Here is a 27,829-nt window from a genome sequence, read left to right on the forward strand (position 1 = left end):
ATTTAAACTACACCGTACTTTACAAAATCGGGGGGTTTGCCATTTCCCTCCTCCAGTCCAAAATGCTATGAACGTACAAATGTATGTAGCCTGCATGTATTTACATATTTGGATACATGTGGAAGTGTTGATAATTGTGCAGCATACATGAGCTGAATGTCCCGAAACTTGTACAATAGCCGCAAGTCGAAAGTCATTTCTACGTAATAGTCGTGATATCTATTTCATGACCTTATGTGCTCGAGTGGCTACTATATTTTGGGTCATGAGTGGCATTTGAACATGTCATTCACAAGGCAAGTATGTAAGACCAGTGTGAGTTGAGCCAGCTCATAATTAAATTGACGGATCAGTTCATTTGGTCGTAAGCGAACTGCAAATAATTCAAATGACTAGGGAACGTCATGAATGAATACGCTTCGTGTGTATGTACATAGCTTGGCGTTAAATTGATCGCGTTCAATTTCCCGTTCTAAAGCGTCAATACACAGAGATGAAAATGTTGAGCTACTCCCACTCACCAACCACCGTGTTGCCCCTCCACCGGTCTCCACGAGCCTTGTTTACAGATAAGCAAGACTGACCACCCGTGTGTTTAGTCAGCATGTTTGCTTTGTTTTCATCAACATTTGCCCCACTCAATTTGATTTAGAGACGTCGCAGCTTCCAGTTCCAACGAGTATAACTTGGCGAGGCAGATATATTTATATGTAGGAGAGGCTGCTAGATACATACGAGTCGTCGTCCGAGTCACAAGTTCCATCAAGTTGTTGGAAAGTGCTCCTCCAAGTTTGGGAGCGTAGTGGATGGAAAATTTGTTTAGCTTTAACAATCACAACTCAACTCAAGTCCACAATGTTTCCAACATGTTTGCTCGTCCAACGAGTTTCTCCGCATTTAATCAATTTAACTCATGAGTGTTTTGTTTAGGTCGAGATGAGTGATTCCGGTTGTGCATAATTTTTGGTTGGTTGGACTAAATGAAAGTTGCTACTCTGCATCGTGCTTCTGTCACATGTTCATCTTCTTTCCATGCACGGATCCAATCTTAGCAAAACATGGGAGCCGTGGTGGCTGTGGTGGCGAACTTTCAAACTTTTTGTACATCAGACAGAGAGAGAGTGAGAGAGAGAGTGGCAGACGGAGGGAGAGAGGAAGCAAAGTAGGTTTGATGCACGTATGAAATGTAGTAGGGATTCGATAGGAGAGGATGAAGTTGTTAAATCGAGATGGGGAAAGCATTTTGAGAAAGTATCGGAATTTTCCAAATTCCCCAAAGTGGGAGAATCTAACACATCATACATCTTTATCTTCCTCAAACTCCACTGAGGAAGCAAGCCTCCCAAATTTGCACCAGTTTGCGAAACCTCATTTCTCCACCAGCTCACTTTCACTCCATATTAGACTCCAACGTACCTTCTTGAAAAAAGGCTCCTGTTTCCTCACCAGCCAATCCTCCATCTCTCTCCCTTTGCATCCATTCCCATCATATATTTATTATATTCTTTCCAAAAACTTACTCCCACGTACATACAGCCGCACAGCCACGGCGACGTCCGTACCACCAGCACCTCGACGTCTTCTTCTTCTTGGGTGTGTATAATCCCCAAATTCCTCCATCATCCTTGCCACTGAACTCATCCACTCGACGAATGATGGGCCAATGTCGTCACAAAATTTTCCCTAGGATAAAACTTTACTGGAGAAAGTTGCCTCATCCTCTCTCGTCCTCGGCAGTTGTACGGAGAACAGCTGGGAACTATTTTCGCCAGTTTACTGAGGTTTTACTCCCAAGTTTAGGGATCCCTCAGGTAATAGCAAAATGAATATTACCGATCTGCTTTTTATGTGCGCTGAGTGAGTACCAGACACTTTGTAAAGAGGCGAATGAAATATTTAAATTCACTGAAACAGTGCATCCACAAACTAAATTATTATCTCGGTTTTTTTCTCTCTCCAACCTAAAAGAAGACGTTAGTCATCCAAACGATTCATCGTTTCAGCAGTCACAAGGTCTTAATGCAGACTTTTGGCTGGTTTTGCTTACACTTGCACATCCTCCGTCTCCTCCTCCTCTTGCTGTGAGAAACAGGGGAAAAATATGAAAAAGCGCATTTACTTTGCTCATATTCTCAGATGTGAGAGGAATAATATTCTCATAAATTTGGAGGCAAATGGCTTTCTTCGGGAGATCCAGCAGGTATATCCTCCTCCAGCCAACAACACGACTAGTCCCCACAACACTGCGTATAGCTCAAGATCTCCTCGGTCGGTCCGTATTTGTACTTTGTAATGTTTGTAGCTTTTCATTCCAGAGTTTTTTCTTCTTTTGCGAACGGCAGTAAAGCTCCTTCCGACGACTGCCATCCTATTTCCACTGGGTCAATAAACCAGGCCTCTCTCCTCCTCTGGGTATATGTAGGCTACGTCGTTCGCAATAATGGGAACCTCCGGAAACATCTCTTCTTTGCTTTCCGCGATAATTTGTTACCTCCACAATCTTGGAATCGACTCCGTTCATTAAAAATTTGCATTCTTTACCCGCCATGTGTGAAAGTGTAAAAATACGGTGAAAGTTTCTGGGCAAATTATGGTTATGGCATATTTGGCACCATCATGCATATAAATTAAGAGATATGGGGTGAGAAAGTGCTAATCGGCTTTTAAATTAAACTCCTCGTGACGAAACTAACCTTTTAAGTCAAAATAATAAGTATGCCTCGGTCCAATTCTGGGCCAATGTTCGTTCCATTCCGACTTTGAGAAAAGCGTATAAAAATATGTTGATTGTTACATTGGATAATAGCGAATGTTTGTGCATTTTCGGTGGCTATCATGATAAGCATGTTACATTTGGTTTGGGTTTGCTCGCTGATTTTCTGATGAACCACGGAAAAATTAAATGGACCTATTTGGCGTGTTTTTGATGGCGCACTTCCAGTTTGGAGGCTAAACTTTTTGGCTCTGTTGCATTTAATTCGCGACATCTTCTTCCCAAGATGGATAGAGTGAGAGCAGAGCGCGGATATGGGTGGCAATAAAGAAGAAGAAGTTACATTTGCACGAAAATGACACGGTGACAATGGGCTCGGACATCATCCATCAGGGGCTTTCTTTAAGCAACTTTTCTCACTGCGATGCTACCTAATTCACGTAAATCTTGCCAAATCTCGGCGTATCTGACTAAATCTGTCACCCACGAGTACCCGAGATGCACTCATCAGTCAGCAGATTTGAAGCACATAGAGACGCGTACCAGATCCATCCACCTAATTCATGCCCGTTACAATGAGCTCCAACCAAAAGGAAGCTTGCGTGGAGAAAATTTTGGTGGTTTTAAAAGAAACCACAAAGCGATAAAGTCAAAGTCCTTCACTATCGCCATGAATTCTATCTCCGTTCTCAATTCCCACAATAAATGGCAGAATTTTCTAAAAATTTGCCACTGATAGCACCTTTCTTGTAAATAATCTCTCCGCAATACAGAAAAGTGCCAACCAAGTTAATTTCATGAATGGAATATTACTATCCGCAAACGCGATAACATTATTGAATAGTTTTATGCCGCACAAATTCCGTCGCCAATCTGCAACTTGGCTTACACGACTAAACTTTGAGCCTTCATCGGGAATGCTGATAATGTCTCTTCTGATGGAAATGCATTAGTTACACTGGTGAAATCTGCAACATAACAATTTCTGGGTGTGTCGCACCGAATTGATTCGCAACGTTGTGGTGCATCCCGAAAAGAAGAAGGGGGCCATTGAGGGGAAAACAATGTAGGTGACGTTTCACTCGAGCAACCACATTCATTCAAAGGGTCGTTGGTTATTGGCGCATGATTTCCTTCCCCCAGAACAACTTAATTTGGCATTTGCGCCAAAGCTGGGTGAAGAAAGATAAGAAGGGGAGAAGTTTTGTTGTTTGTGTGCTCCTGTCTTCTTCTGAAACAAGTGAAAGTGATGCGGATGCCAACAATCCGAGGATTCCGACACAAGTGTCATTCTCTTCGATTGACTGACTTGCCACCAGCAGCGAAACTCCATGCGAAACTTTCATTCTCATCGAATGAACTGAGGAGAGAGAAAGATTCCCCTTCAAAGAAATATTTTTAAGGACGGAGAAAATTCCTGGGAAAAGCAACGCCAAGTTGACCACTCGAAAACATGCAATATTTGAATCAGGCTGCATTTTCCTGAGAAAAAAGTCTTTCATTTTGGGTTATATTAATAAAATTTCATCCAAAGCTGGCTACTTTTTGGCCAAACTTTGATATCGTACAATACACCCAAGTTCGTCAAACTCCTCGGTCCGACTTCATTTCTATTTATGGCATACGTCGTACGTACGTAGCTCTTATTTTGATTTTGTCATCCTTTCATCATTCAAGGAGCCCGAAGAGTACGTACGACGAGTGGCAGCCGTGGTTGAGCCTTTTCTGCTTGGTTTTTAGATTCAAGTGTCTCCTCACCGTTTTCTAAAATGAGTGGGTGAGCAGAGGCATGAAGTGGAAAGCCTGACGCGATTGAGTCTCATGCACACAGTTTTCTCTGACTTTTCCCAATTCAATGTTTCCTTGTGTTCGAGAGAGAAAATGCGATTCCTTCGCACTCGCCCTTGTCGCACGTCCGCTTTCCTTGCATCTGAACGAAATGTGATTTTTCTCTCAAATTGCTCGAGTGAGTGAGACCCTCGCGTTTTCCAACCTCACTCAACCCGCTTCCTGGAAATGATACGCCGCACACGACGACAATGTTGGAATTGACATTGAGACAGCCACGGCTCGACAAACTGCATGTTCCATTCTTTATTACACACTGGGCCATAAACCGTTCAGATTTTAAACTCGAGTTTAAAACTCCATTGACTTCATTGTTCGCGATTTGTATTTTACACGTGAAACTGCAGAAGGGGTAATTTAGGGAAAGTGCAAATGATGGTCATTTTCCAGAGTCGTAGCGTAAACGCACTTGTTCAACCTTACGCAACAACAGCAACCATGCAGCAAACGAGGAATTTTGATTCATCTCGACAAGAGAGGAGTTTGGAGAGGGGAGGAAGATGACGAAGTGAAGGAAAACATGGGACACTGACGCAACCGAGTAACATTCTCCACAGACACACAACGTTGTTAATTAAACTAAGTACTTAGACTAGATGGAGAGATTAGAGTGGTACAAACGAAGCAGGACGGATATGAGCGTACATTTAGATACGCCAATATTACGTATAAATTCGTAGCAAAACATGACATCCGCACCCTTACTTCTCAAGAGGAGGGAAAACAATAGGCCTTCCTCCGTCCGTCGGAGACGAGAATGTGCCTGCCTGCTTGAGTGACAGTGGTTATTTCATTAGACGCACTCAAGGTGTCTAGTTTTCAGTCGAGAAATTTCAATGAAATGCAATATTCACAGAAATATTCCTCCTCCAGAGACGAATGGGCATTTACTTATTTGCTGCACTTTCTAGAAATTGTTTCCAGAAATCCTCCCCAATTTTGGAACAAATATTGCGTCTGATCTTGTGAATGGCAGCACGTCATTTTCGTCTTTTGGAGATGACATGTTGTAACAACATAATAAGAATGAAGGGCAACAGTCTCACCCACCACGACCACCACCATCTCATAACTTTGTGTGAAGGGAGATGAGAAAAAAGCATGAAAGTGACACGACCTCAAAGACTTGAACTGCAACCCGATGCCAAACCAATCCAATAAAAAAAACTCGGATGCTGCATTTTCACTTTTCTGGATATTATTTGTCCGTGGTGGTGAAGTGGACTGGGTAAGACGGAGACAATAAATAAATGTATTTGTTTAAGACCTCCTCGGTGCGAGAGAGAGAAGGAGACCGACTTTCTCCTCAAGGTCTCGGAGGGAAAGTGTAATCCGCATTTCGTTTCATCTTCATTCGTCGTCGTTTTGGCGCAGTTGTTGTTTGTGGTGTGGATGCAGTTTATTTTTTAGACCTTCTCCAGACGAAGATCACCACGGCTCTGGCCATGATTAGATTGAGTGGTGTGGGTCCTTCGCCCTAAGCAACAAAGTCCAAATTGCTAACTGATGATCACAAAATATCTGAACGTTGCCCCACTTCATCCTGAACACTCTTGTGTCCAGAATTTTTTTTACAACATGTAAGAAAAGGGAGCGGAATAAAAAATGAAGTCGGGAGAGAGAAAGATGGTCGGAACAAAATGAAAAAGAAGGCGAAGCGAGTGGTGGTGGTGGTGGGAGACAAAGGCCATTTATTACCCTGGTCCACTGTCCACCGTCCTAACTACGAACCGTATCTGCGACTCCTTTCTTCACTTCGATTACTTTCCCCTTTTCCTGTCACACTTTTCCAAACCATCTGACCTACCTTTTACTACGCGGCCTCACATCAATTCCCTCCTCACCCGCACCTAATCGATGCCAAGTACCCAGAGACCAAATGGTTACTTCAGCCACCACTTCACCTCGCTGGTGGTTAAAACAGTTGCTTCTAATGCATACATTTTTAAATTAAATTAATTGAAGCACGGGACGAACAGCTCTTTTAACCTGTTTTGTTCCAGTTCATCCATTATTCCACGCCGCTCGTTGTCCTTGTTTGTAATGTGTCGCGTAAATTGTTACGAGTTGACAGTCAGGTCAACCCAAACCTCATGTCAACTGCCAGAGACTCATTATTGCCACGTCTTTGAAACGACTGTCAAGATGTTGGCTTTAATGTTTATTTCAGGGTAGAGGCTAAAACTTGGAGTAGTGCAGATTACGTATGTTGTTTACATGTGTGTGTGTGTGTGTGAAGTAAATAACAGGAATTAATGGATGCATGAGGCATATTTGCATAAAAACTTAGAGTTGAACTGGATCGGGGGTAGAGAAGTTTTAGGCTACCATGCAATTAGTGAATATGGGACAAAATGCGTGAGAATGTGTGCCACAATGAGACCAAACATTTGTCTTGTCATTATCCGTCGCGTGCAGTACATTGAAGCAACACTGCCGACCTGCAATGTTCGAATTTCTTGGCTCTTCCTCATATACGCATACATAACCGTTCCCCATGCCGTCTCCCCAATAACATGAATCTTGACAATGGAACGACATTGATTAAACTTGCGAAAATGTGTGTATGCAGAGCTCCAAATAACATACATAAAACACAGAGTAGCATTATGAGCTTTATGCTATGCGAAGAGTTTGCACAACACATTTTCCCTAATTCCAGACCCGTAAGTATATAGAGGATACGTGCGTAGCTTGAGCTTTTCGGGAGGGACAAATGGCAAATGTGTTGGTGAATCATATTACTAGACGAGTTGACAATAAGTTGTCCCCACATTTAAACTCACTCTCTCTCTCGGTTCGAATGTTAAAAGCCGAGGTTGACGTGAGCTGGTGTCAACTGTAAAGTCAGGAATTCTGCAAAAACTCAATTAATGGAAGCCAAATGACGCCCATGAGATTTGTTGGATCAAAACGTTAAGCTCGTGCGTGTGCCATTTTACGGGAATTTGGGTGGCGACGAGCAAATAAGTAAGTAAGATGCGGATCGGAGAGTATCAACTTCCTCGAGTCCTAGATCTCGCAACTCTTTGCTCCTTGTGACTTGAGTCCATCCCAAATCGGTTAACTGCTCTTTCGAACTTCGTTGATAACCTTATTTTGCCTAACTCTTAATCCTTGGTGGCACGTGGAAAAGCCTAAAGTTTTCCACCACACATACAAACAAACAATATGGCAAATCACGTAACAGCCCCAATTCGCCACCACCAGCTTATGCAATTAGTGGTTTATTGGCGAAATGATTCAATCCTCAAAACTTTTCCCACTCAATCGAGTAGAAAACTATGTAAGTATTTAATCAATTTTGCTTTCTGTGGCGAAAGTGAATGCGATTTTAATTAAATGGTACCGAATTAACTTCTTAGCCTCATGTGGCTACCCGACTTGTGCTACTCACACATTTCTAAATACATAGGAGTGAAATGTGGGTAATGTTCATAATTAGATCAAATTGAATGGCAACCTTATCAACACGTCATCCATAGTTAAGCAGTCACCTTCTAGAAAATATGGTTTAAATTATGTTTATTCCTGTTATTACGTGTTTATCAACACGCAGGTATTCTCATTTCACAACTAATCCTTGTCAATATCGAGCCGAGTGTTTCATTCACTGTGAGTAAACAGATTTTCCACGAAACGCACGTTCTTATCCGTCCCATTACGCAATACGAGCACTAAATCTCTGTCCTCAGAATGAGCAAGTGTAACACTCTTCCTTGGCCCTCTCACGAGGAGATGGGAGCAAAAAATGCGTGCACGTATTTTTAGCAAGCTGTTACACATAAGCAAGATACGCATCAATCTTTTAATCGGTTCACAAATTATGTTAATCTGGGTAGAGATTAAATTTGGCACTATAAAAATTCATGAAATTATATTGAAACAATTTGATAAAATGTCCATATTTTTGAGTCCTCCCAAATATTAGCACAAATTTTCCCCTGTCACTTGCCCACTTGAGAGGGCGAGAAAGTTTTAGTGGGTTAGCGATATGTGTCATTGTGTTTTTGTTTCTGTCTCCTCACTCCGAGAGACGGCGGACTAATAGACTACACGCTTTTTTCCCAGATTTCATATGCACGCATGAGGACGAGGCATTGGTTGAACTTGTTAGTTTGCAATTATTTACTACGGGGTCGTCTATATAATCCACACCAGCTCTCAGCGTCACATTCACTTCGTTTTGATCAGTCGGTCAGTCAGTCGTTGAGTGAGGAGTGGGAGAATTTTTCAAAATGACGCTGCCCTCGATATTAAGGCAGCCGAGTACGAAAGTGAAGAATCCGAATAAGAAGTCAGAAGTGAGTTTGCTGCTGGACCCCACGAGTGACACGTTTTTGCCCCTTCGTGACATCAGCATCGACCAAGAGTTCGAAGTCATCAAGAACCTTCACGAGGGCTTTTTCTCCAAAGTGCGTCTCGTTCGGAGGGTGGGTTCCCAGTCCAGCGAGAAGGAGCGCCTCGTCCTCAAAGTTATTCCTCACCAGTCCGTGGAGGACTTTTACCGCGAGTTGAACTACAACTACTTCTTAAGTCCGCATCCCTCCGTGGTCAAATGTGGGTAACAGATATTACCAAAGTTATCCCTAAATTTACCAGTATCTTATCTTTCCCCCGTGTTTAACAGGCTTCAACGTGACGATCGTGTGGGAGGACTCGCTGGTGTTCCCGATGGAATATGCTCCTTGTGGGTCGCTGAGTCGCTTCATTAGTCCAGATTCGCTCCTCAGCGAAGCCACAGTCAAGCTGGTTGCGAAACAACTCGCCTCCGCTCTCGACTTTATTCACTCACTTAAACTCGTGCATCGTGACATTTCCCCAGAAAATGTTCTCGTCTTTCAGCAAGATCTGAGCAAAATCAAACTTTGCGACTTTGGGGTAAAGACAATTTACTCTTGGCATATTTATGTAGGTTAGCAGCACTGCAAATGACACGCAGTTTATGAGATATGTACATATACCCGGAGATTCCAATATTACAACCTTGTTTAAAATTGATAAAATGCTGGCAAAAAAAAACACGACGGAATTCAATTTGCAAACTGACTGGTTTTATTATAATACGCGTGACACATTAGTTTGTGTTTTTTATGTACCAGTCTCCATATTTTCTATCAAGTGTCATTTGTGCCGATTTTCAGGGTTGGCCAAATTGCTAATTTACGATTACCACCTGCAAAATTATAATGGTAATTGAGAATAGTTTACAGACGGAGGAATAATGTGTCATTGATAGAATTAATTTGACCAACCCTGAAAAATAGAGAGATTTCTTATATGTATCCTCTCAATTTCAATTTCGTATACATTCAGTACGTGAGAGTATTAGCCGAGCGTGCAAGCCTTTCATAGCAATTTTACATTATGACATGGTTGACTTTTTAGGCCACCCGACCCGAAAAGAGTCTCGTAGTTTGCGTCAAGCAAGAATCATCCAAAGAACTGTTCCAACTTTCCCCAGAAATCTGCCACTTGGTTAACGGAGAGAGTTACTACGTGCATCGCTCCTCTGACGTATGGCAGCTGGGGATCCTGATCTACCTGCTCCTTTCCGGAGGTGTGGAACCCTGGCAAAGCGCCGACGATATTTCCGACCCTGTTTTCTCAGAGTGGGCCAACTGGCTGCGAAGGAAGAATCTCAGAGTTCCCGAACCTTTTCAACACTTCAGCCCACGACTCCTCCGCCTTTTCAAACGCCTATTCGAACCCAAACCGAAGAAGAGATGTGACGCCAAAGAGTTTTTCAAGTACTTGGAGGACGACTGGATCGTGGTCAAGTTGGTCAGAGGAGGCTCCTTTCGTCGCAGCGTGTTGGAAAGGAAGGCGTCCAGCTCCACGAATCGGTCCCGTTCCTCGGGCACTGGACGAAGCAGGAACAGCTCTCTCAAGAGAAAGTCCCTTCGCAATTCAACAAAGTCCAACTCCCTCAGCCAGGTCAATGCCAACGTGGTGAAGGAGGGCAGCCTGGACCCGGCGGAGAGTGGGTCTGGCGTGCGGGACAAGTTGAGCGAGGTGGACCGAGACTTCGTCAAGGAACGAGTTGGGCAGTGGATCCTCGAGGCCTCCATGTCCGTCGCTCCCTCGAGCACAAATATGCTCAGAGTGCCCTCCGTCTAACCTCCAGAGGAATGGAGTACTGTTAGCAAAAGACTGATTGCAATTTCAAAAAGAGAAAGAAGTACATATCTCAAAATAACCATGTTACATAGGAATAATGTAACGATGACGTGGTATTATGTATACAGAAGTAATAAATGGCATGAGTGAGCATGGAATACGAGAGTAGAGGATGATGTAACGCCAATCTGTATGTACATATGTGTCTTATGCAACACGCATTACGCCTCATTGGTAAAAATATCAAGACTCAAAGATATTGAATAAAATGTGTACAGCATATTCTCAGCGAGTCCATTTTCCCAAAAAGTTTTCCCATCTTGCAAAGTTGAGGTTTTTCCGATTTCACAACTTTCTCCTCTTTGATGGCACATTTTCCAGATTATTTCTGGTCCTACATTCTGTATACACGTACGTCCGTATACGTAGAATGGGGACGATAAACCCTCGCCTGGTCAGTCGCCTTCACCTTCATGCGACGGGTCAACGGAGTCGTATTAAAGGTTACCCTTGGGACTCCAATGACAATAATATCCATTTCTGAGTTATTCAGAAACTTTCCCCGTATAAAATAAATGAAAAATATGCAGAAAGGAGCCCCACGCTTTGCTTATGCCCCGTTTTGACATTATAATCCCGTTTTAGTTACGCGCTTGCATTTCCTTCTGCTGAAAAATACATTAGTGCATCTCGTTCATTTGGTTGTTGCGACGTAAAGTTAATTTAAAATGGAACATTAGACTTCAACTCCAACTCGTCTCTCTGAATGTTTAATGAAGAAATGAAATGACATGAGCAACATTCACTGCCTGCTTTTATGGAATGTGAGTCCGTTTCGAGAGAGCGAAGGACACACGTTCTTCGCTCAAACTGTTTCTGGTCGAGTGCTTGCTTTCTTCTTACGTTTAGCGTTTGGAAGTGAGGACCTCGTCGTCCTCTCAGCTTGGAGATTTCTTTCCCAGCAGTCACAGGAATGACTGACATGACGTCTTCGTTAGTTGGAAGCGAGCGCCCAGCAACTCCTCGTCCATGAGGGTGGGTAGCGTGCAGAAATGACAGGTCAGTGTCTGGCAGGCAGTGAGAGAGATGCAGAGGGGAAGAAATTAGGTTTGTCAGAATAAAAATAAAGAGCAGGAGCAACAACAACTCGCCATTACGCTTTCGCTTCGGCCAAGAAACATAATTCTGAATTGTCATTCCATTTGTTTGATGGGAGTAATCTTCTCCAAGTGTAATTTTATTTTATTAGACTTGGTTGGTGTGCACAACTTTCCATCATCTCTCCAACCAGATCAACTTGATGAAATAAGCTTGGTCAAAGTCACTCACTCTCCGCTCTCTCTCTCGTCCTTGTTCTCGAGGAATATGGAATGACATTGTCCTTCACAAAATCTTCAACAGAACAAAGTGTACATTAGTTGCCCTTTCTCTCATATTTCATTCCTATGTAGGAAGCGTACATCTGCAAAAAAAATCGTTTTCATGTTCATGACGTGATGAAAACGAAACGATACAAATCTTTAATTAGATTTTGTACTTGGAGAAAAGAGAGAGAGAGAATAAACTGGTTGTGCATTGTACAGCGTGTTTACGAGTTCTTGTTACAAGTGAACTTGTTGAGTGATTGATGAACGATGTCTCAAACCTGCGAAAGAAAGTTGCGTCTTCACGACCACGACCACCTTTTCCCTTTGAGAGTGAAATTAGTTGGAGGTTTTGCAAAAATTGAGACCACCACTTTTAACGCCATGTCCGTTGAGTTAATCAACAAGTCCACGACTCCCCCACACCCTTCGACCAACTAACTAACCAAGCTCACCTCACTTTGATCCGTCACGAGGACGGCTTTCACTCGAGATTTGGCATCATATATAGCGAGTGATTGGTCATTACGGCCTAATTCATTAGAATGTGGGAGTGAGTGAGTGAGTGAAAGTCTGGAATGGGTCCATTGATAGGGGAGCGAATCTGGTGAAAATATCTCAAATCCAGGACAAGCTCATTCATCTTGTGGAGGAGTAGAGAAGCAGCATCAATTAGAATTAGGCTTCATTCCTGTCTCCCCGTTGTGGAGGGAACACGCCGTTCCCTTCACATCAAATTAAGTAGAACATGAAGTTGCGGAGGGAAAGGGAGCAGCAGGAGTGAGGCTGTTTGGATAAAAGGATTTGGCTTCATGAGGATGATGCGGTTGTTGCAAACTCTGCTAAATAGAGCACTTGTGTTGCCTTGATAGTTTCCATTCACAGTCCGCGACACTCAACGACCCTTCGCATTAGCGGCGACAGCTTTCGATCTATTGAAAAGTGATTATGGGTCAGACCTACACAGGCTCATTTTCGATGAAAGTGTGGTTGTGAGCAGCTGTCTCTCTCTGCATGCCTGCTACACTCGCCGTGCATGTGGTGACTCGTTGGTGGGTTGGTTAAGGGCAGGAGAAAGTAACTAATAATGATGCTTCCTAAACCCCGCAACTTTCTCGGATGTGATACAACGTTGTGTTGTGGTGGTAATTATATGAGAATGGTGAACAATCTTCTTCCACCCAACAAAAGATGATTACCAACTAACGCCCCAGTATTGGTTGGCTGCATAGATAGAGAAATGTGCTCTGGGTATCACCATCAACTTGTAGGATAAAGTTCACCTATGGTTGTCGAAGAGACACAGCCGGAGGTTTCAGCCAACAGAAGGTTCGTTAATTTTACGAGCGATAATGATATTTCATTACTTCTATTTCATTACTACACCCGCTCCAGTTTAGGCACGTCCCTTGATCTAATTCCTCATTTATTTAGTTCGTCGAAATAATCACTTGATTAGGGACACAAAACAGGTAAACTGATCTAATCAAGGGACATTGACACGAGTTTTTACGACCGGTGCCAAGGTCTCTTCTGCATTAAACAGGAATCTTTTGATGGCTTATTTATCTGGGAGCGGAGGAGGAGGAGGACGAATTCATGCAAAATGGAATAATGCAACACGTTCATTTCATTTTTGCGGCGTCACTCTGCATATTGCCTTCACTCAGATCGACTCTGTTTGTCAGGGAACAATTCATGCATACGCTTTGTGACAAGTGACACGTATGTAAAGCCTTGAGCTCTTTGGTGGGCTCTGTCTCTAAACCTTCCTGCACACGAGGTTCCCACGCACGAGGACTGACTCGATCGACAATGTGAAGCATTTTGTCCCTCGCATAATGTGCAATGGAGCAAAGGTGACAACAAAGGTATTTGAATTGCTGGCTTATTTGCTTTGACACAATGAGCTCACAAAAGGAACGTCGTTTGTTTGGACAAGTGCAAACCAATCTTCCCCTAATTTCTCGATCCCATTGTCCAACATGGTCTGCTCTAATAACACAGAACATCGGACATTCGTTCGTGTAGTCTATTCTTTGCAACTCTCGACTCATTGTAAATAATGTTTGGGGAAAGTTCGACTCCCAATTTTCCACTTGTTTCTACCAATTTGGAGAAAAGTTTTGCTATCACGACTGGAATGTAAACACGGTGAAAGTTAAACATAGAAACTCTATTTGTTTGGGGTTGGGTTAGCGTAAACTTTCTCCACAGATAACACGTCTTTAAACAATGGATTGATACTTGGAGTATCTGGTTGTTTAGAGTAATTTTGAAATAATTGTTGTCATCCGTCCTAAATATAGACAAAACTATGGATTGTAAATAAAAACTCGTCAAAATCAACTGCACACACACCTTTATTCGTTTTTATCAACACGGGAAATAAATTCTTCGTCGACTCAATCCACAAAGTCACTCAGAATTTGGAGAAAGTCGCGTCGCTTGGTTTGTCGCAGAGGGATGAGAAATGGAAAACATGTGCCAGGAAATTGTCCCTTTGTGTCTGGCCACCATTCTTTTGTCCATCGTTGCATCAGATTTACATTTGGACCCAGATTCGGGTTCTCACAAATTCATGGTGGATGGTGGACAACGAAATGCTGATCTGGTTCCAGTTTCAGCTAGATCTTCACTTCACACTTGGTCCCCTCGAGTGAAGATGTGCCGACAACAATTGAAAGTGATGGGTCACACACACCCTTCTTGGCCGTTGGCTATATGCACGTAGCGAGTAGGGCATCATTAAGGGTTGTAGATTCACTTAGGATATGTATTGAGCAATTTGGGGCGGGTTCTTTAGTCGGAATGGTTGCATGTATCCGACTCAGGGAGCGAATTTGGATGAGGACATTTCCAATTTGGCAGCTGTCTGGATCAATGCAATGTTCTCTCATGCATTCGGAAATGAAAGCAAGCTGACAGCAGTCGGAGTCAGTGAGTGAGTTTCGTGATATAATGTGCACTTGTTTTCTACGACTACTCACGCTCCGGCGTCCATTCACTTCACTCAAAACCTAGAGCCACTCCAAATTCTGAAAATTAAATCTTACTTCTTTTTTGCACAATTGGGACGTATGTAGCTTTGCATAATCGAGATATACGCTATGAATATGAATCTACATGTTCCATTAAGGGGACACCTTACACAGTAGATTTGTGTTACTCACAGTGTGAATATAGACGTATGAAAAGCTCAGCCAGAGCTGGACTTTCCATTTCAGACAAAATATACGACAGGTCTCGATACCTATCTATGTGCATATACCAACACATGAACATTATTACATACCAAGACTCTGGAACACATTCATCTATTGATACAAATGTGAATGGGAAAATGCACAACTTCAAAGCTATAAATACCTATTGGTCAAGAACCCGACTTGTTCCTTTTAGTCGCAAATGTCGTACGTACGTGGCCGCATAAAATTTTCTTTGCAAAAATAAGTAAAACTTGTGATGTTGGAATTGAAAGAGGAGTCGGAATACATATTTGCCTCACTTTTTATCAGGAATGAGCAAGTGGATGCAAGGTAAAAGGGAGGAAGGCATCACAGGGAGCAGAAATTCTTCCTCTGTCAACCTTCTTGGTGTTGTCGATAAGGAGCTGAGATGATTTTGCGAGTGGATGAGAGACGTCGAGTCGTCATCCCGATGATGTGATGCTTGAGATATTTCTTGAATGCAATGTCCCATTTATATCTCATTTTGAATTCATTCTTTCCATTTATTTCGGTCCTTCTTGGATTTTGATGTCTTGGTCGCTTTGATCCTTCTCCACGTCAGAAAGCTGCTCCAAGCGACCATATATCCACCCCACCACCGCATACCACCATGTCCACCCCTGGAGGACCATCAAGCTTGCTTAACATAACGCACGGTGTTATTAAAATTCCTCAAATTCCGCTCAAATTTCTCACAGTCCTGGTCATTCCTAGGGCAGAAAAACCACATCAAACATATTTTTTAAATTCCAGTTTTATGTTTTACCTGCTGTAGATCTTTTTAGTAAGTGAACTGAGGAAGCCACAAAATTGGTGAAATGTTTACATACATATCCTATTCTTAAAGTAAATTGTAGTCTTCTTCTCCTTCTGTATGCTAATGAACACTCAGTTTTTCATCAACGCTGAATGAAAATGGGAAATCGATAAATTTTACTTGATCTTGATTCCCGATCAGCAAACAAATTCATCTTTTCTTCTGCTTTCACTTCTTCGGCAGGAGCGAGTCGTTCAACCCATAACTTTTTTTCTCATTGTTCTTTTTGTCTGGAAATTATTTTAACATTGAATTTGACTATTGACCCGGCTTCCGGTTCCTTCCACTTCTGCCTGCGCTTGTTTAAACATGAAACTTTGTTCTCCACTCGTGTAACTTGGCCCGTACGAAAAGTTTCGACGAGCGATAAGGAGATGTTCTTATTGGTCAAGAGGGGAAAGCAGTTTGGGTTGAAAAAGAGTCTGGAATGGGTGCACAGGATAAAAATTAATCCAAATTCCGTCCACTTACATTGCATTGAATTTCTTGTCTACTATAAACAGCCGCTTCCTCCTCGTTGGAACGGGTACAATGACCAGCTCGAGTCTCAAGGAGTTAAGTGCTGATAAACTTTGATAAAATACAAAAAACGGCACAGCTGCTGAGTGTATTCACAAAAAGAGGAGGGGAGGAACGTCCAACAATGACGTGGCTTCTCTCGGAATTGCATAATTTCTTATCCGCTCCTTCGAGCTATTTGGCCTCCGAATCGTGGGGGAGACGTTGTGGGTGGTTGCGTGCGAATTTGTATCAGTTGGTTGGGTGGGTGGGAGGACAAAGAGGGTAATGGCTATTTTATTCCAACAGGCTCATTTATCTACGAGGTATTTCCGTAGTTTAAACAGAGGAAATCTCCTCCTAAATAATAGGCCTTTCTCCGCGTGTACCACTCTGGTGGGAGAGATTTGTGAGATCTTTATCCGCTCGCTGGCCTCACTCGAATTTTTCTGAGAGAAAGCAGAGCAGCCAAAGCGCAAAGTGCTGCTGACACAAAAAAACGTATACGGAAAATCTGCCTTCCTAGCATTGGCACTCTTTCTCTCTGTTTGTTGTGCATTGAGAAAATATTCATTAGCATGTCAATGCTTTCCCCAGCATAATAGGAAGCACACACATACGCAAGGCCTGTATTGTTGCAAAGACGGAGCCAAATCCAGAAATTCCGACAGTCTGAATTGCAGGACGGATGGATGGGTAACCAATTTATAAAAGGGCGAGTTATTCTGGAGAGATTTGTTAAAAAAGGGATGGGAAGCCTGGTTAATGACTTTCTCCGTCATCCCCTCAAGGATAAATACCCTCAAGATGTTATTTCAACTCGAGTGCTTGGCACCCAACAACCTACTCACGACTCTCCTTCAATTCTCTTATTCCACTCCAAAATCCGATCTCCTCCTTCGCAAAGGACATGCAGGTCTTTAATATTTCTCCTCAAAAGTCCGGATACAACTTTCTCATTGTTGCAGCTGCTGCTGAAATTGGGAGCTTCGGATTTCCTACAGGCTTTGTAGCACAAGGGCATGCACAATCAATAAACATGGAGTAACAATCAAAGGCTTTGTCAAACAAACAGTAATCAGAGAGCTCTTGAAGCCAGCAGTATATTCAGCCAGCCAGCTTTTTAAAAACTCGTTAGGATGGAAAATAACAAAATTGTATTCAAGTGAAATTGAAAATCACGAGTTTGTTCCCAAGAGGAAAAGTAATATATTGGCTCGGAGGATTAATTTAAAACATTACAGATGGAGGACTTATTTTGATATTTGCTGAACAAGGTCCACATGAATGAGCGTGACTACTTTCTCCTCCGCCATTATGCTCCGTCCTGTTTCCCATTCTTGCTTTTTGGCCTCTTCATGTGGAAATTTCAATAAATATTTATCAAAAGTTGACTCATTGTTGAAATGTGATAACAAAATATCTATCATAAAGTTACTTGCAAATTTGTAAAAAAACTTGCAAATTTTGAGCGCGTAGATACTATAAGTAAGTAAGCTTACGATAATGTGCAGCCTAAAATGATTTAGTGTATCCCAAATTAAAAACGAATTGTTACAGCGCTGCCCATTCCAAGTGTAAGCTGGTAGTCGTTGTGCTCGTATAAGTAGTCGGGTGGGTTTGGGTAATTAAGGGTCGTATTTGAATATCGTTCCTACACCCAAACCACGACGACCACTGCACTGTGCTCAACTTAATTCATTCCCAGCCACATGGAGAATTGGGGAAGGATAATAATAATGCGGATATCAAAAGGCTCATGTCGCGGTCTCGTTTCGGAATCTGGGCCGAAGTTCAGGGGTCCAAAACATTACAGATCCGTACAATTTTGCAGAATTATTGGTTTAATCGCACTGTTATACTATCCTCCTCGGCTAATAGCTAGAAGACGCTAACTGAAACAGAGACTCGAATTGGTATCGTGTGCGATGTACAATTTGTTTTGCGGGATGAAAAGTGGCAACCACTTTAGGTTTAGGTTCCAACAAACTGGAATTAATTCGCCGGACAAGGCAGTGCCGACGACTTTATCATTTATAAAATGGAGTAAGTCCGATGCATTTAAATAAAATGCTGCCACATCAAATTAAGGTATATACCCGAGCGAACCCAGTTTTTGGTTGGTCTTGGAAAAGGTCTAGTGGAAAGGAATATCAGTTCATGGGGAACACACTCTTTGAATTCTAATCATTTGTTTCATGATTCTTCAAATTCTCTTCATACGTATGCGACAGCAAACAAATCGGTGTCCTACATTTGCTCAGAAACAGGAAATATTGCGTGAATCTGAAGTAGAAATATGTACATTTTGCATATTTGCACAAAATTTAAAAACCACAACAATTTTTTTAAAGCATTTCCACATTTAAAATGGGAAATTGGTTTAGTGGTACAGACACAGAATTGCTCCCAACGGTGGAAAGTACCGTTTAAATCATTACAAAGTGGTGTTTAAATTGTAAATGTTAATTTTAATCCCTTCGCGTTACCGCGGCACACGCTGCGATAGTGAAAGTCAATATTTATATCTGCTCCAAATTGCAATTAGAAACTGGAACTAATTCGAAACTCTGTAATATCTTTGGCTTTTGGTTCCGAACGAGATGTAAGGGCGGAGGAAAATGTAACTGGTCCGACTCGATTGGGTGGAACTAATTCAAATTTATTATTTTTGGGCCTGATGCGCCTATGAATAATTTCGCCTTCGTGGGAGAAAGCAGCGTCGAAAACCGACCATGTAGAGATGGCCCATAACCATACGTATGGTTTCGTGTAGGCTCTTGTTTCACGTTTCTTGGCTGCCACTGGCTGGTTTAGCATTCTCTGCGCATTATTGGTCGTGTGAAAGTAGAAGTAAAAGTGGAAAAACCACTTGAATTTATTAATTCGCATAATTTTTAGTGTGTCACGGTCCACGCCACGTTGCGCCACACCGCAGGAATAGGACACACATATGTACTCGGTTACAAATTATTGCAAAATTCCAGGCTCTCATAGATCCTGCCGTTTGATAAGAGAACAACAAGCAGCCAATCCTTTCGCGAAATCTAATTGGAAGGAGGATAATCCAGTAAAACATGTCACAACGGATGCTGGTTTTCGTAAACTCGAAACTGCAATTTACCTGACATGCGTCAAGGAAATTAACGAACCACAACCACCGGAACTTGGAGATATCAACATGATTGTTGAACGCACCGAAATTTGGGCACGAGGTGTCCTGGCTGCAAATCGTTCTGTTTTGTTCCGCTGTTGAGCCCAACAAGGGCGGCTGTGTTGGGCTTGACGGGGGAGATTTCTACTGCGATGGGATCACAGAAGGCCTTCCAATTGTTGTACATCTCCCATCAGCTTTGCTCCAAATGACGCAGATCCCTCTCTCTCTCCTCCCGATCCGTTTAGCTTTAGGATGATAAGCCAGAGAAATTGATATTGCACTTGTCCAATTGGAACACCACTGACTATTAGCTGCATCCAAAGCTCGGGCACATTTATTTTATCCCAGCCGCTCCCAAAGTTCACCCAATTTCTGAGCCTCGATACAATACAGGATCCAAGAAAGGTGATACTTACACATGCCAAATTCGTAATTGGAAAGCGGCCTCGGTTTTTTGTTATAAAATGTACCACCCTGGAATATACGTGCATATTGCGGAACTGACTTTTATGATGAACAGTGATGCACATATTGGTCGTGGTTAGATAAAAGGAAGGATATTCACGGAAATGATCCCTATTTACTCGGAGAGAAGTGAGAGGGTGGATCTTAGCAGCTTATTTAGAACTTATCGTGGCATGTCTAAAATTTGCTCATCTCACTCCCACCACCGCAAGTTCACCTTCCTCACACCGCCCGAGTTTTGCGGTCCTCCGTACGTACGTACATATATTTACAAGGACATTATCCGGGGAATGAGGGGAATAATGGGAAGAGACGACTGCTGACTCTCTCTCCCAATTCCCGTCCTTTTAATCCTTCGTCCTCCAGAGGACGGAGGAATGAGAAACTTTTGGACTTGAGCCTTAATCTCATCCTCAAGTCCTGCCGTCTCCACTAAATAAAGGAACGAGTGTGGATGGAACAGGAACCAATTTATTTGCCCTTGTCACAGCTCAGTAATCCTTCTTGTTCTTTCAAGAATTGCGAATTTCCATCCGTCCACATCCTCTTCCTCGCTCCGTCTCGCTGTATCGAAGACGAAAGTGTGTCCCTGCTCGAAACAAGATTTCTGATTATTATTAATGTGTGTATCGGTTATTATGGTCAAGGGGTCAACTGTGTACTTGTGCTTAAGTCAGTATATCCAGATTGAAGTGGGGCTGTTGTGCTGTGCCTTAACTCATGAAGTTCGATTTTGGTCACTTTCACTCACTGGATCGCTCCAGCTACGCTGCTTCTTATCTAAATTCTCTAGTGAAAAGTAGAAAAAACGAAAGTTCCACATACTTTGGAGTTGTTGGCTACCGTGCATGGGAGGCAGGCTGGAATTTCGGCGAGTTGGACTTTCAAATCTGATAAAGACCAATTGACTTTGTCCCAGTTTTCCTCAGACCTGGATTTGACACTGTGGGTAGCTCTAATTCACGACATGCACAAGTTTCGGCTCCCTCGAGCAGATGAAATTTTGTTCTGTTCCGCTTCTTCTTCTCGTGTGCATTTCTACTCTGGCTTGACTCTTGACACGGGGAACGCGATTGTCGCTGGCTCGTATCTTCCAACTCTTTACATGCTTCGGCTTCGTGTATATACACGACATTGCTCTCAAGCAGTAGTAGAATTTATTCCAAGGCCATGGCTCATTGGTTTGAAATTATACCTAATTAATTGACCTAAATCAATTGGTCACAATGGAGGCCTCCAAAAGTATGCTCAGAGATTTCGACTAAACTGTGTCAATCGATTAAAATTTAATTAATGAAATTTGGGCCATAAAGTTGACAAATTTTACACGTTCGTGTAAAATTGCGCGTTTTCTTCTCTTCTGATGCAAACATTTCTAATCTGACCATTGGGAGATCGCGTCTTTTACAAATTTCATATTACTTAAATTTGTGATCGATTGACACTAATTTGGTTAAAATCTACGAGCTACGTTGGGAGACCTCCATTGTCCGTAGTAGAACAGAGAAGCACCGGGTTCATGACTCCAAGATTATCAACCCGGTTATGTATGAGCATCTGATTCAAGAATGGTACTTGTGCAAATGAAATATCTGGGGAATTGTTGTAAGTAATTACAGAACAGAACTTGTCCTTTTCCCGTTTACCCAGGAAGAGCAGAGTCGTGGTAATCTACATGGGTGGGCTTAGCGGTGCCTGGTAGCGAGGGAGAGGAGATAATGGTGCTAAAAGTGAACCCACGGAGAAAGTCTTATTCCTCCCGCGCATAAAAGGAGGCAGTGGAACATTAAGCAGGATAAAGAAAACTGTGCCAGTGCTGCCTGGTCCAGGTCACACAACGCCCTCGGAGACTGATTCCAGAGAGTGGCTCCTTCTCTGCGGTGATGAAATAGATCTGGGGCATTTATTTAAGTGAATCATCATCAGATTCGGGCTGCATCCTGGGAGAATTCTCAACATATCGTGAAAACGCCCACCCATCTCGTCTCCTGCTATCCACTGATTCAGATTGATTTGTGAGCTCTTCATTTACCAGCTAAATTCAGGCCTACTGTGCATCAAGTCAAGATTCGTGTAACAAAAATCTCAGTCTTCTCAGCGTAGGCCTCGCAACTTCCGCCCTCGTTCGCTCTCTGTCTCTCAGAGCGAAAACGACGATCTGCTCAAGATTCTGGTTGATCCTGGATCTCGAGACGAACCCTAATGACAGGGAAAGGCGGCCTGAGAGTTAAAAATAATGGTTGACTATTGCACATCAGACGCAGATTAGATGTCGAGCCGAGTTGTTGATGGTGCCCTCGTCAACTTAATTTGGAAACTGACAGTCTCGTTAGAACGGCAATTAACCGAGTTCTGTACTTTGAAGCAGATTTAACCTAATTTTGCGCATCTGATGAACTACTTTCGCAGCCAAATTATTCAACATGATGGCGGATCAATTACCTCTCCGTTCCGTTAGCTAGATGCTAAATTATGATTTCGAGAGGTGTGCGTGGCATTGAGGAGACATGTTGGTGAGTAATCGGGTGATAGGCAGCGTTTGAGATATTTAGTGGCACCCTAGACTGCAGTTTGCGTGGAATGAGAGCGGATTTGCAGCCTTGCCGTGAGCAGAGCTAATGCACTTACATAGTTAATAATTAAGCAGTAATGCTATGACATTTGAGCCTGACGACAACGTTGTGGAAAACCCCCTCTTCTTCTTCTCCTGCTGGAAATGCATGATGATACGCGCTGAATAAGTTACCAGCAACACCTGACAACTTACTTACCATTACCTGGACCCATTACAGGGGCCTCATGTCTATTGAATTCTTAATCAATTTTATTAAATCTACCGGAATTTCGCCGATATCGGGCCTGACGTCATTCCATCGCTACAACGCAATCACAAAACTATGCAAACTTTCTCCTCGTGGTGAATACTTTGTCTGAATCAATTTCTAAATTTATGTACCGTTCAGCATCAAATTAATCCTGAAGGAATATCCGCCTTCCTTTGGAGACGAGATCCATGTATTAATTTACGCATTACGGCGATACCCCATGCATCCAAGAACCAATTTGTTGCGTGGCCTTAGACCTGCCCGTCTCCCGGAAGGACGGCTTCCTTCTCCAAACTTCCGCCCAGGATGGTGGGACAGGAAGAGTAATAATAATGGGCGATGGACCCCAAGATGGGATGGAGAACAAAGGTGGTCATCAGTCCTAATTGTTGCTCGCTCTCTCATCGGCGGCCCTGCTTTCTCCGTCCTTTCAAAATAAGTTGAGACGCTGTTTGGTCGGACGTCTCCTCGTCGGCTGGTAATTTATATTGGGTCGTAACCATTACCCAAGCACGAGGAGCACCGTCTCATTTCATCCTTCACCACACCGCCGGTCAATGGGCAAATGGAATGACGGTCTTTTCCAATCAATCATCCATGGCGGCTCTTTGTACGAAATGGAAGTCTGCCTGCCTGCCTACTTACATCATCAACCATCCGCGTCACACAAGGTCTATTCTGCTCGGATAAATTGCCATGAAATACAAAAGAGCGCTAATTATTAATTCATAAAGTGCACAAGAAGTGAGTCACGAGTGGTAAATACAGCGTATCAACTATGTATGCATCAATTGCACTCTAGGTACCTGCAAAATTACTTAAGCTCATCTAGTAAACTGCAGAATATTCTGACCAACTTATGTGCGAACCATGAACCTTTATGGACAGCCATCCACCTTACTTCTGCCCCCGTTGTCCGAAAGCAGGGAACAATAAAGGGCTTTCTCCAAATGATAGGACAATGTGATGGGTAAGATGTTTGGCGAAATTGGTTTTTTCCTCGGTGCATTCAAGTGAAGTCAGTGGAGTGAACCTGGTGAAAGTAGGAGCGAGATCTAATTTCGTCCGCTAATGTCCCATCTCCACCATGGCACTGCTTTTAATGACAATATTTACTCTTACTCTGGTCACCTCAAGTCTTGCTTTGCAGGAAATGATGAGGTTAGATATAAAGGAAATCTGGGTTATTTGCTGATATGTCGATGCATTAAGATTCCGTGCACTAAAATTTTATAAATTGCAGGCATTGACATTTGCTTTCACTGTCTTAATAAATTATTTTTGTGCCATACGTGTAAAAATAGGGAGCAGCGGTCCATCATAAATGCCTCTTTCGTCTCCTCGACTATATATTTCGTCCATTTCCATTCTCGTACAACTCCTCTGCAATTGTCACCGCTGTTTCAGACCGAGCGGAATTTTATGTCCCAAAGTGAGTGATATATCTGAAGCGTGTTCGCCAGAAGCAAGTGCGACCTTTAAACCATTCGAAATTATTCAAATGTACTCGCACAGACTTTTACGATTTGATACTATCGAGTCAGAGGCGGCACGTCATTATTATTATGTAGGATTTGGTGGTCCCAAGGCCCCCGTTTTCGATGGGGACAGGTTGACTATCACATCACACGCGTTGACACGAAAGTGTTTTTATGTGAGTACCAACATTTACTCGTGATGTTCATGCCTATGATGCATGCACGGCAAAATGGGGTTTGAAAAAATATTACCCACTTTCCTACAATTTTTGCCATTCAACAATTGAATCACAACACCAAACTTTCTTCCAAAAAGCGTTATTTTTTCGTAAATGTATCCAAGAATAAGTTTTAAATTGTGAAGTGGAGTTAGGCTGGCAGATAATAAGGAGCAACATGGCTGGCTGGCTGAGTGAGTAAGTTTGTGAGGATTTAATGGACCAGTTTTTGATCCAACTGCTAACTCCCCATTATTGCTGCTCGTTTAGTTTGAAATTGTCTCCAAGTAGTTGTACACAAATCACGTACCTTGGCACTCGTTGATGGGAATTTGTGTTATTCAAAGAAATGGCCATATCACCTCAGCCACACACTTGGAATTGCCCTCTGGATACGTTGTTGCTTTTTTGGTAGGGGAGAAGCCTGAGCATTCCTTGGATATGAGCATCACCCGAGTGTTTGCTGCTGGCTTTCAAGTTGAACAAAAGTCGATGTAAAATGCATTGCTTTTTGGTGATGTTGGATGTGTCGGTTGGATGCTCAATGAATCAGAGGAGACGTTCTTAGGGGGCAGGGAGGAAGGCTATAGGTGTGCATACACCCTTTGAGGTAGCAACTTAGCTGGTAATCCTTTCATGAATGTGAACCCATAATTTGAACTCGGATGTCAAACTTTTCGTAAAAGTTTACTCAGGAGAAAGTAGGCAGGAAGGAGAGCCACACGTTGTGCGGTGTCTTGGGATCCGTTCACTTTCTTCCACTTTTTTCACTCTCTCTCTCTCTCTCTCTCGAATGGTGCTGTTGATAGCGTAATGCCGCGGACTTCATTGGTCTTTCGTCTGATGGGGTCTATATCCTCCATGAAAATGGCTTCATCAACTTGAACCCCCGACAGAGCAAATGTGCGGACGCTGGATAATATGCAACACTTAATTTTTATACCCAACTCTCATGATCCGGGAACTGTACCTCCTTCAGTGTTCAGTTTGCATAATATTTATGATTACGACATGTATGTACTTACAACCTCCGCCATACAAGCTCCATTCCTGGGAGGATACGTACATAAGAAAAAAATTAAAATTTCAAAGTTGTAAACACAGATCCGCACGAGAGAACAGACAATAAAAGGAGAACAGAGTGTAGGATTGTGTGTGGGGCAAGGAAGTGAGAAATGTCAGGCGAAAGATAAAGTTCAATTCCAGAAAACGATGAATAAACTTTTGCCCCATTGCCTCAAAGTCGGTGCGAAGGAGGCTGAACGGGAGGGCAGGGCCAGGACAAAGAGGAAGTAGAGAAAGTAATGTTTGGAATTTTTAGGAATTTTTTAAATGCCGCAATAAACAAGCGACAAGCAACCGCCCTTCTGACACCGAGTACATTATGAGCATCCACACACGATAGCGGCGGCGATAGGACGATGAAACCGCAATATTTCAACCACTTCCTCTCCTCCGCTGCTCACTTACATCAATTCCGACCTTGTTGGGTGGCTTTCAAATAACTTGGAGACTAAAAACTCGTCGTCGTCGTGAGTTTGGTCATCTCATTTCCGACTGGATGCCGTTCCTCCCAGCACCGCACCAACCGTCGCAATCGAGCCCCACATACATATACATTTAAGCTTTTATGAAGTTTGTGCCTCCTTCATCCGTTCAGCCAGCGTGGAGGAAGAATTTGGAATGAATGTGAATCAGACCCACTTTTTACGAGTTGACTTCATTTGGGTTTGGGCAGGAGAAGACGAATGGCTGGAAACTAATGTGTAATGACAGGGGCGGATTTGATGGTAAAAGTTTGCGGATTGAGACCTCCTTAAGGGACGACTCTCTCATATTTCCACCACCAGCCCCACTTTTTTATCTCTCTCCGGTAACAGAAGGGATGAATATCAAGTTCCCCTATCCAAATTTGCTACAATGCTGCTGGTGTGCATAAAAGTCTCGTTTAAGACGGACTATGCATATCCAGCCCGTGAAAAAATAAGGCTGGGGCTGGAGCAAAAATAAGACCATTAACTAGGAAAACCTCCTCTCACAAAGCCTATAAATCTGCGGAAAGGGACAATATTTAATGTTAATGTTCCACTCATCTACCAGCCAGCCAGCCCTCCATCCCGCCGCTGTCCACGTGTAAATCCCAACCCAACAACTACTACTACACATTTGTAACATCACGTTTCATGAGCTCACTCACTCACACGAGCACTTATGCAACGTTTTATACTGGACGCAGATACGTGTGCGGTTATTTTCCTAGCAATTTACGTTGTCAACCGATAGCAAGATTAATGGTGAGGAAATTCGTGTGAGCTCACAAGTTCAGAAGTAAATAGAAGAGAAACCCGGGGGGACGCGAGTATAAATTTCTGAAGACTCTCGAGGGACTCGCTTTGATAGATTCCCCATTTCAAAGTGGACAGAACAACTTTATTTATTATTTATCTCAATAGCAAAGTCTAGACCTATGTACATACGCTGTCGCAATTATTTAATTCAATTTCTATGATGGAGAACAAGCGCATCGTGTGCATCTCTGTGAACGTAGGGAAGCGTGTGCCTGTGTAGAAATGGGACATGCTGCGCGAGGAATGGAGGGCAGGTCACTTACTGGTCGGGGACATCTGTGCTACTGGACTAGAGATTACTTTTTGTGAATTTTATGCTCCACCGGCATCTTTGCTTCCGTTTCCTGGATGGAACTTTGCAACGGAATGAGCTTGGCTCAACCAAATTGTGCAGTCGTCCCATTTTCCTAACGACTCCACTGCAGCAGGCCTGCTTTCTCCTCCTTTCTCTTTACTCCACTAACCCCAACGACCATTCACGTAATGTCCACCATGGTCCAAAACAGGGCAAGGTGTCACAAGTGTCACAAGTGATGATGCACCAAACGAGACACATTTTAAACCTTTTGCGTTTCACATTCTCTTCGGAAAGACCTATTTAATAAGATTTGCCAGATTTTGCGAAACGAATAATAAGGCGTATTATTTTTTATGAATTGCAGAGCCAGTGACCCACATAGAAGGACTGAATGGGAGAGGATCGGAGCTTTTCTTGAAGGCCGGAAGCACCATAAATCTCACCTGGTTC

General features: G+C 42.9%; 2 protein-coding genes across 2 annotated transcripts in view; both read left to right on the plus strand.

Moving 5' to 3' along the window:
• The window catches only part of LOC118433125, an 85,188-nt gene that overhangs the window by 41,436 nt on the left and 15,923 nt on the right, over positions 1 to 27,829 (plus strand). The window contains exon 6 of the mRNA XM_035844756.1: positions 27,744 to 27,825. Within this exon, the coding sequence (XP_035700649.1) occupies positions 27,744 to 27,825 (82 nt within the window). The remainder of the gene's footprint in view (positions 1 to 27,743; positions 27,826 to 27,829) is intronic.
• Positions 8,626 to 10,849, plus strand: LOC110861448 (serine/threonine-protein kinase meng-po). The gene is made up of 3 exons (XM_022110556.2): positions 8,626 to 9,121; positions 9,192 to 9,442; positions 9,950 to 10,849. The coding sequence occupies exons 1-3, from the start codon at positions 8,800 to 8,802 to the stop codon at positions 10,679 to 10,681; spliced, it is 1,305 nt and encodes a 434-aa protein (XP_021966248.1). The 5' UTR covers positions 8,626 to 8,799; the 3' UTR covers positions 10,682 to 10,849.

This window comes from Folsomia candida, unplaced genomic scaffold (assembly GCF_002217175.1).
Source record: "Folsomia candida strain VU population unplaced genomic scaffold, ASM221717v1 Fcan01_Sc042, whole genome shotgun sequence".
NCBI classification, from domain to species: Eukaryota; Metazoa; Arthropoda; class Collembola; order Entomobryomorpha; family Isotomidae; genus Folsomia; species Folsomia candida.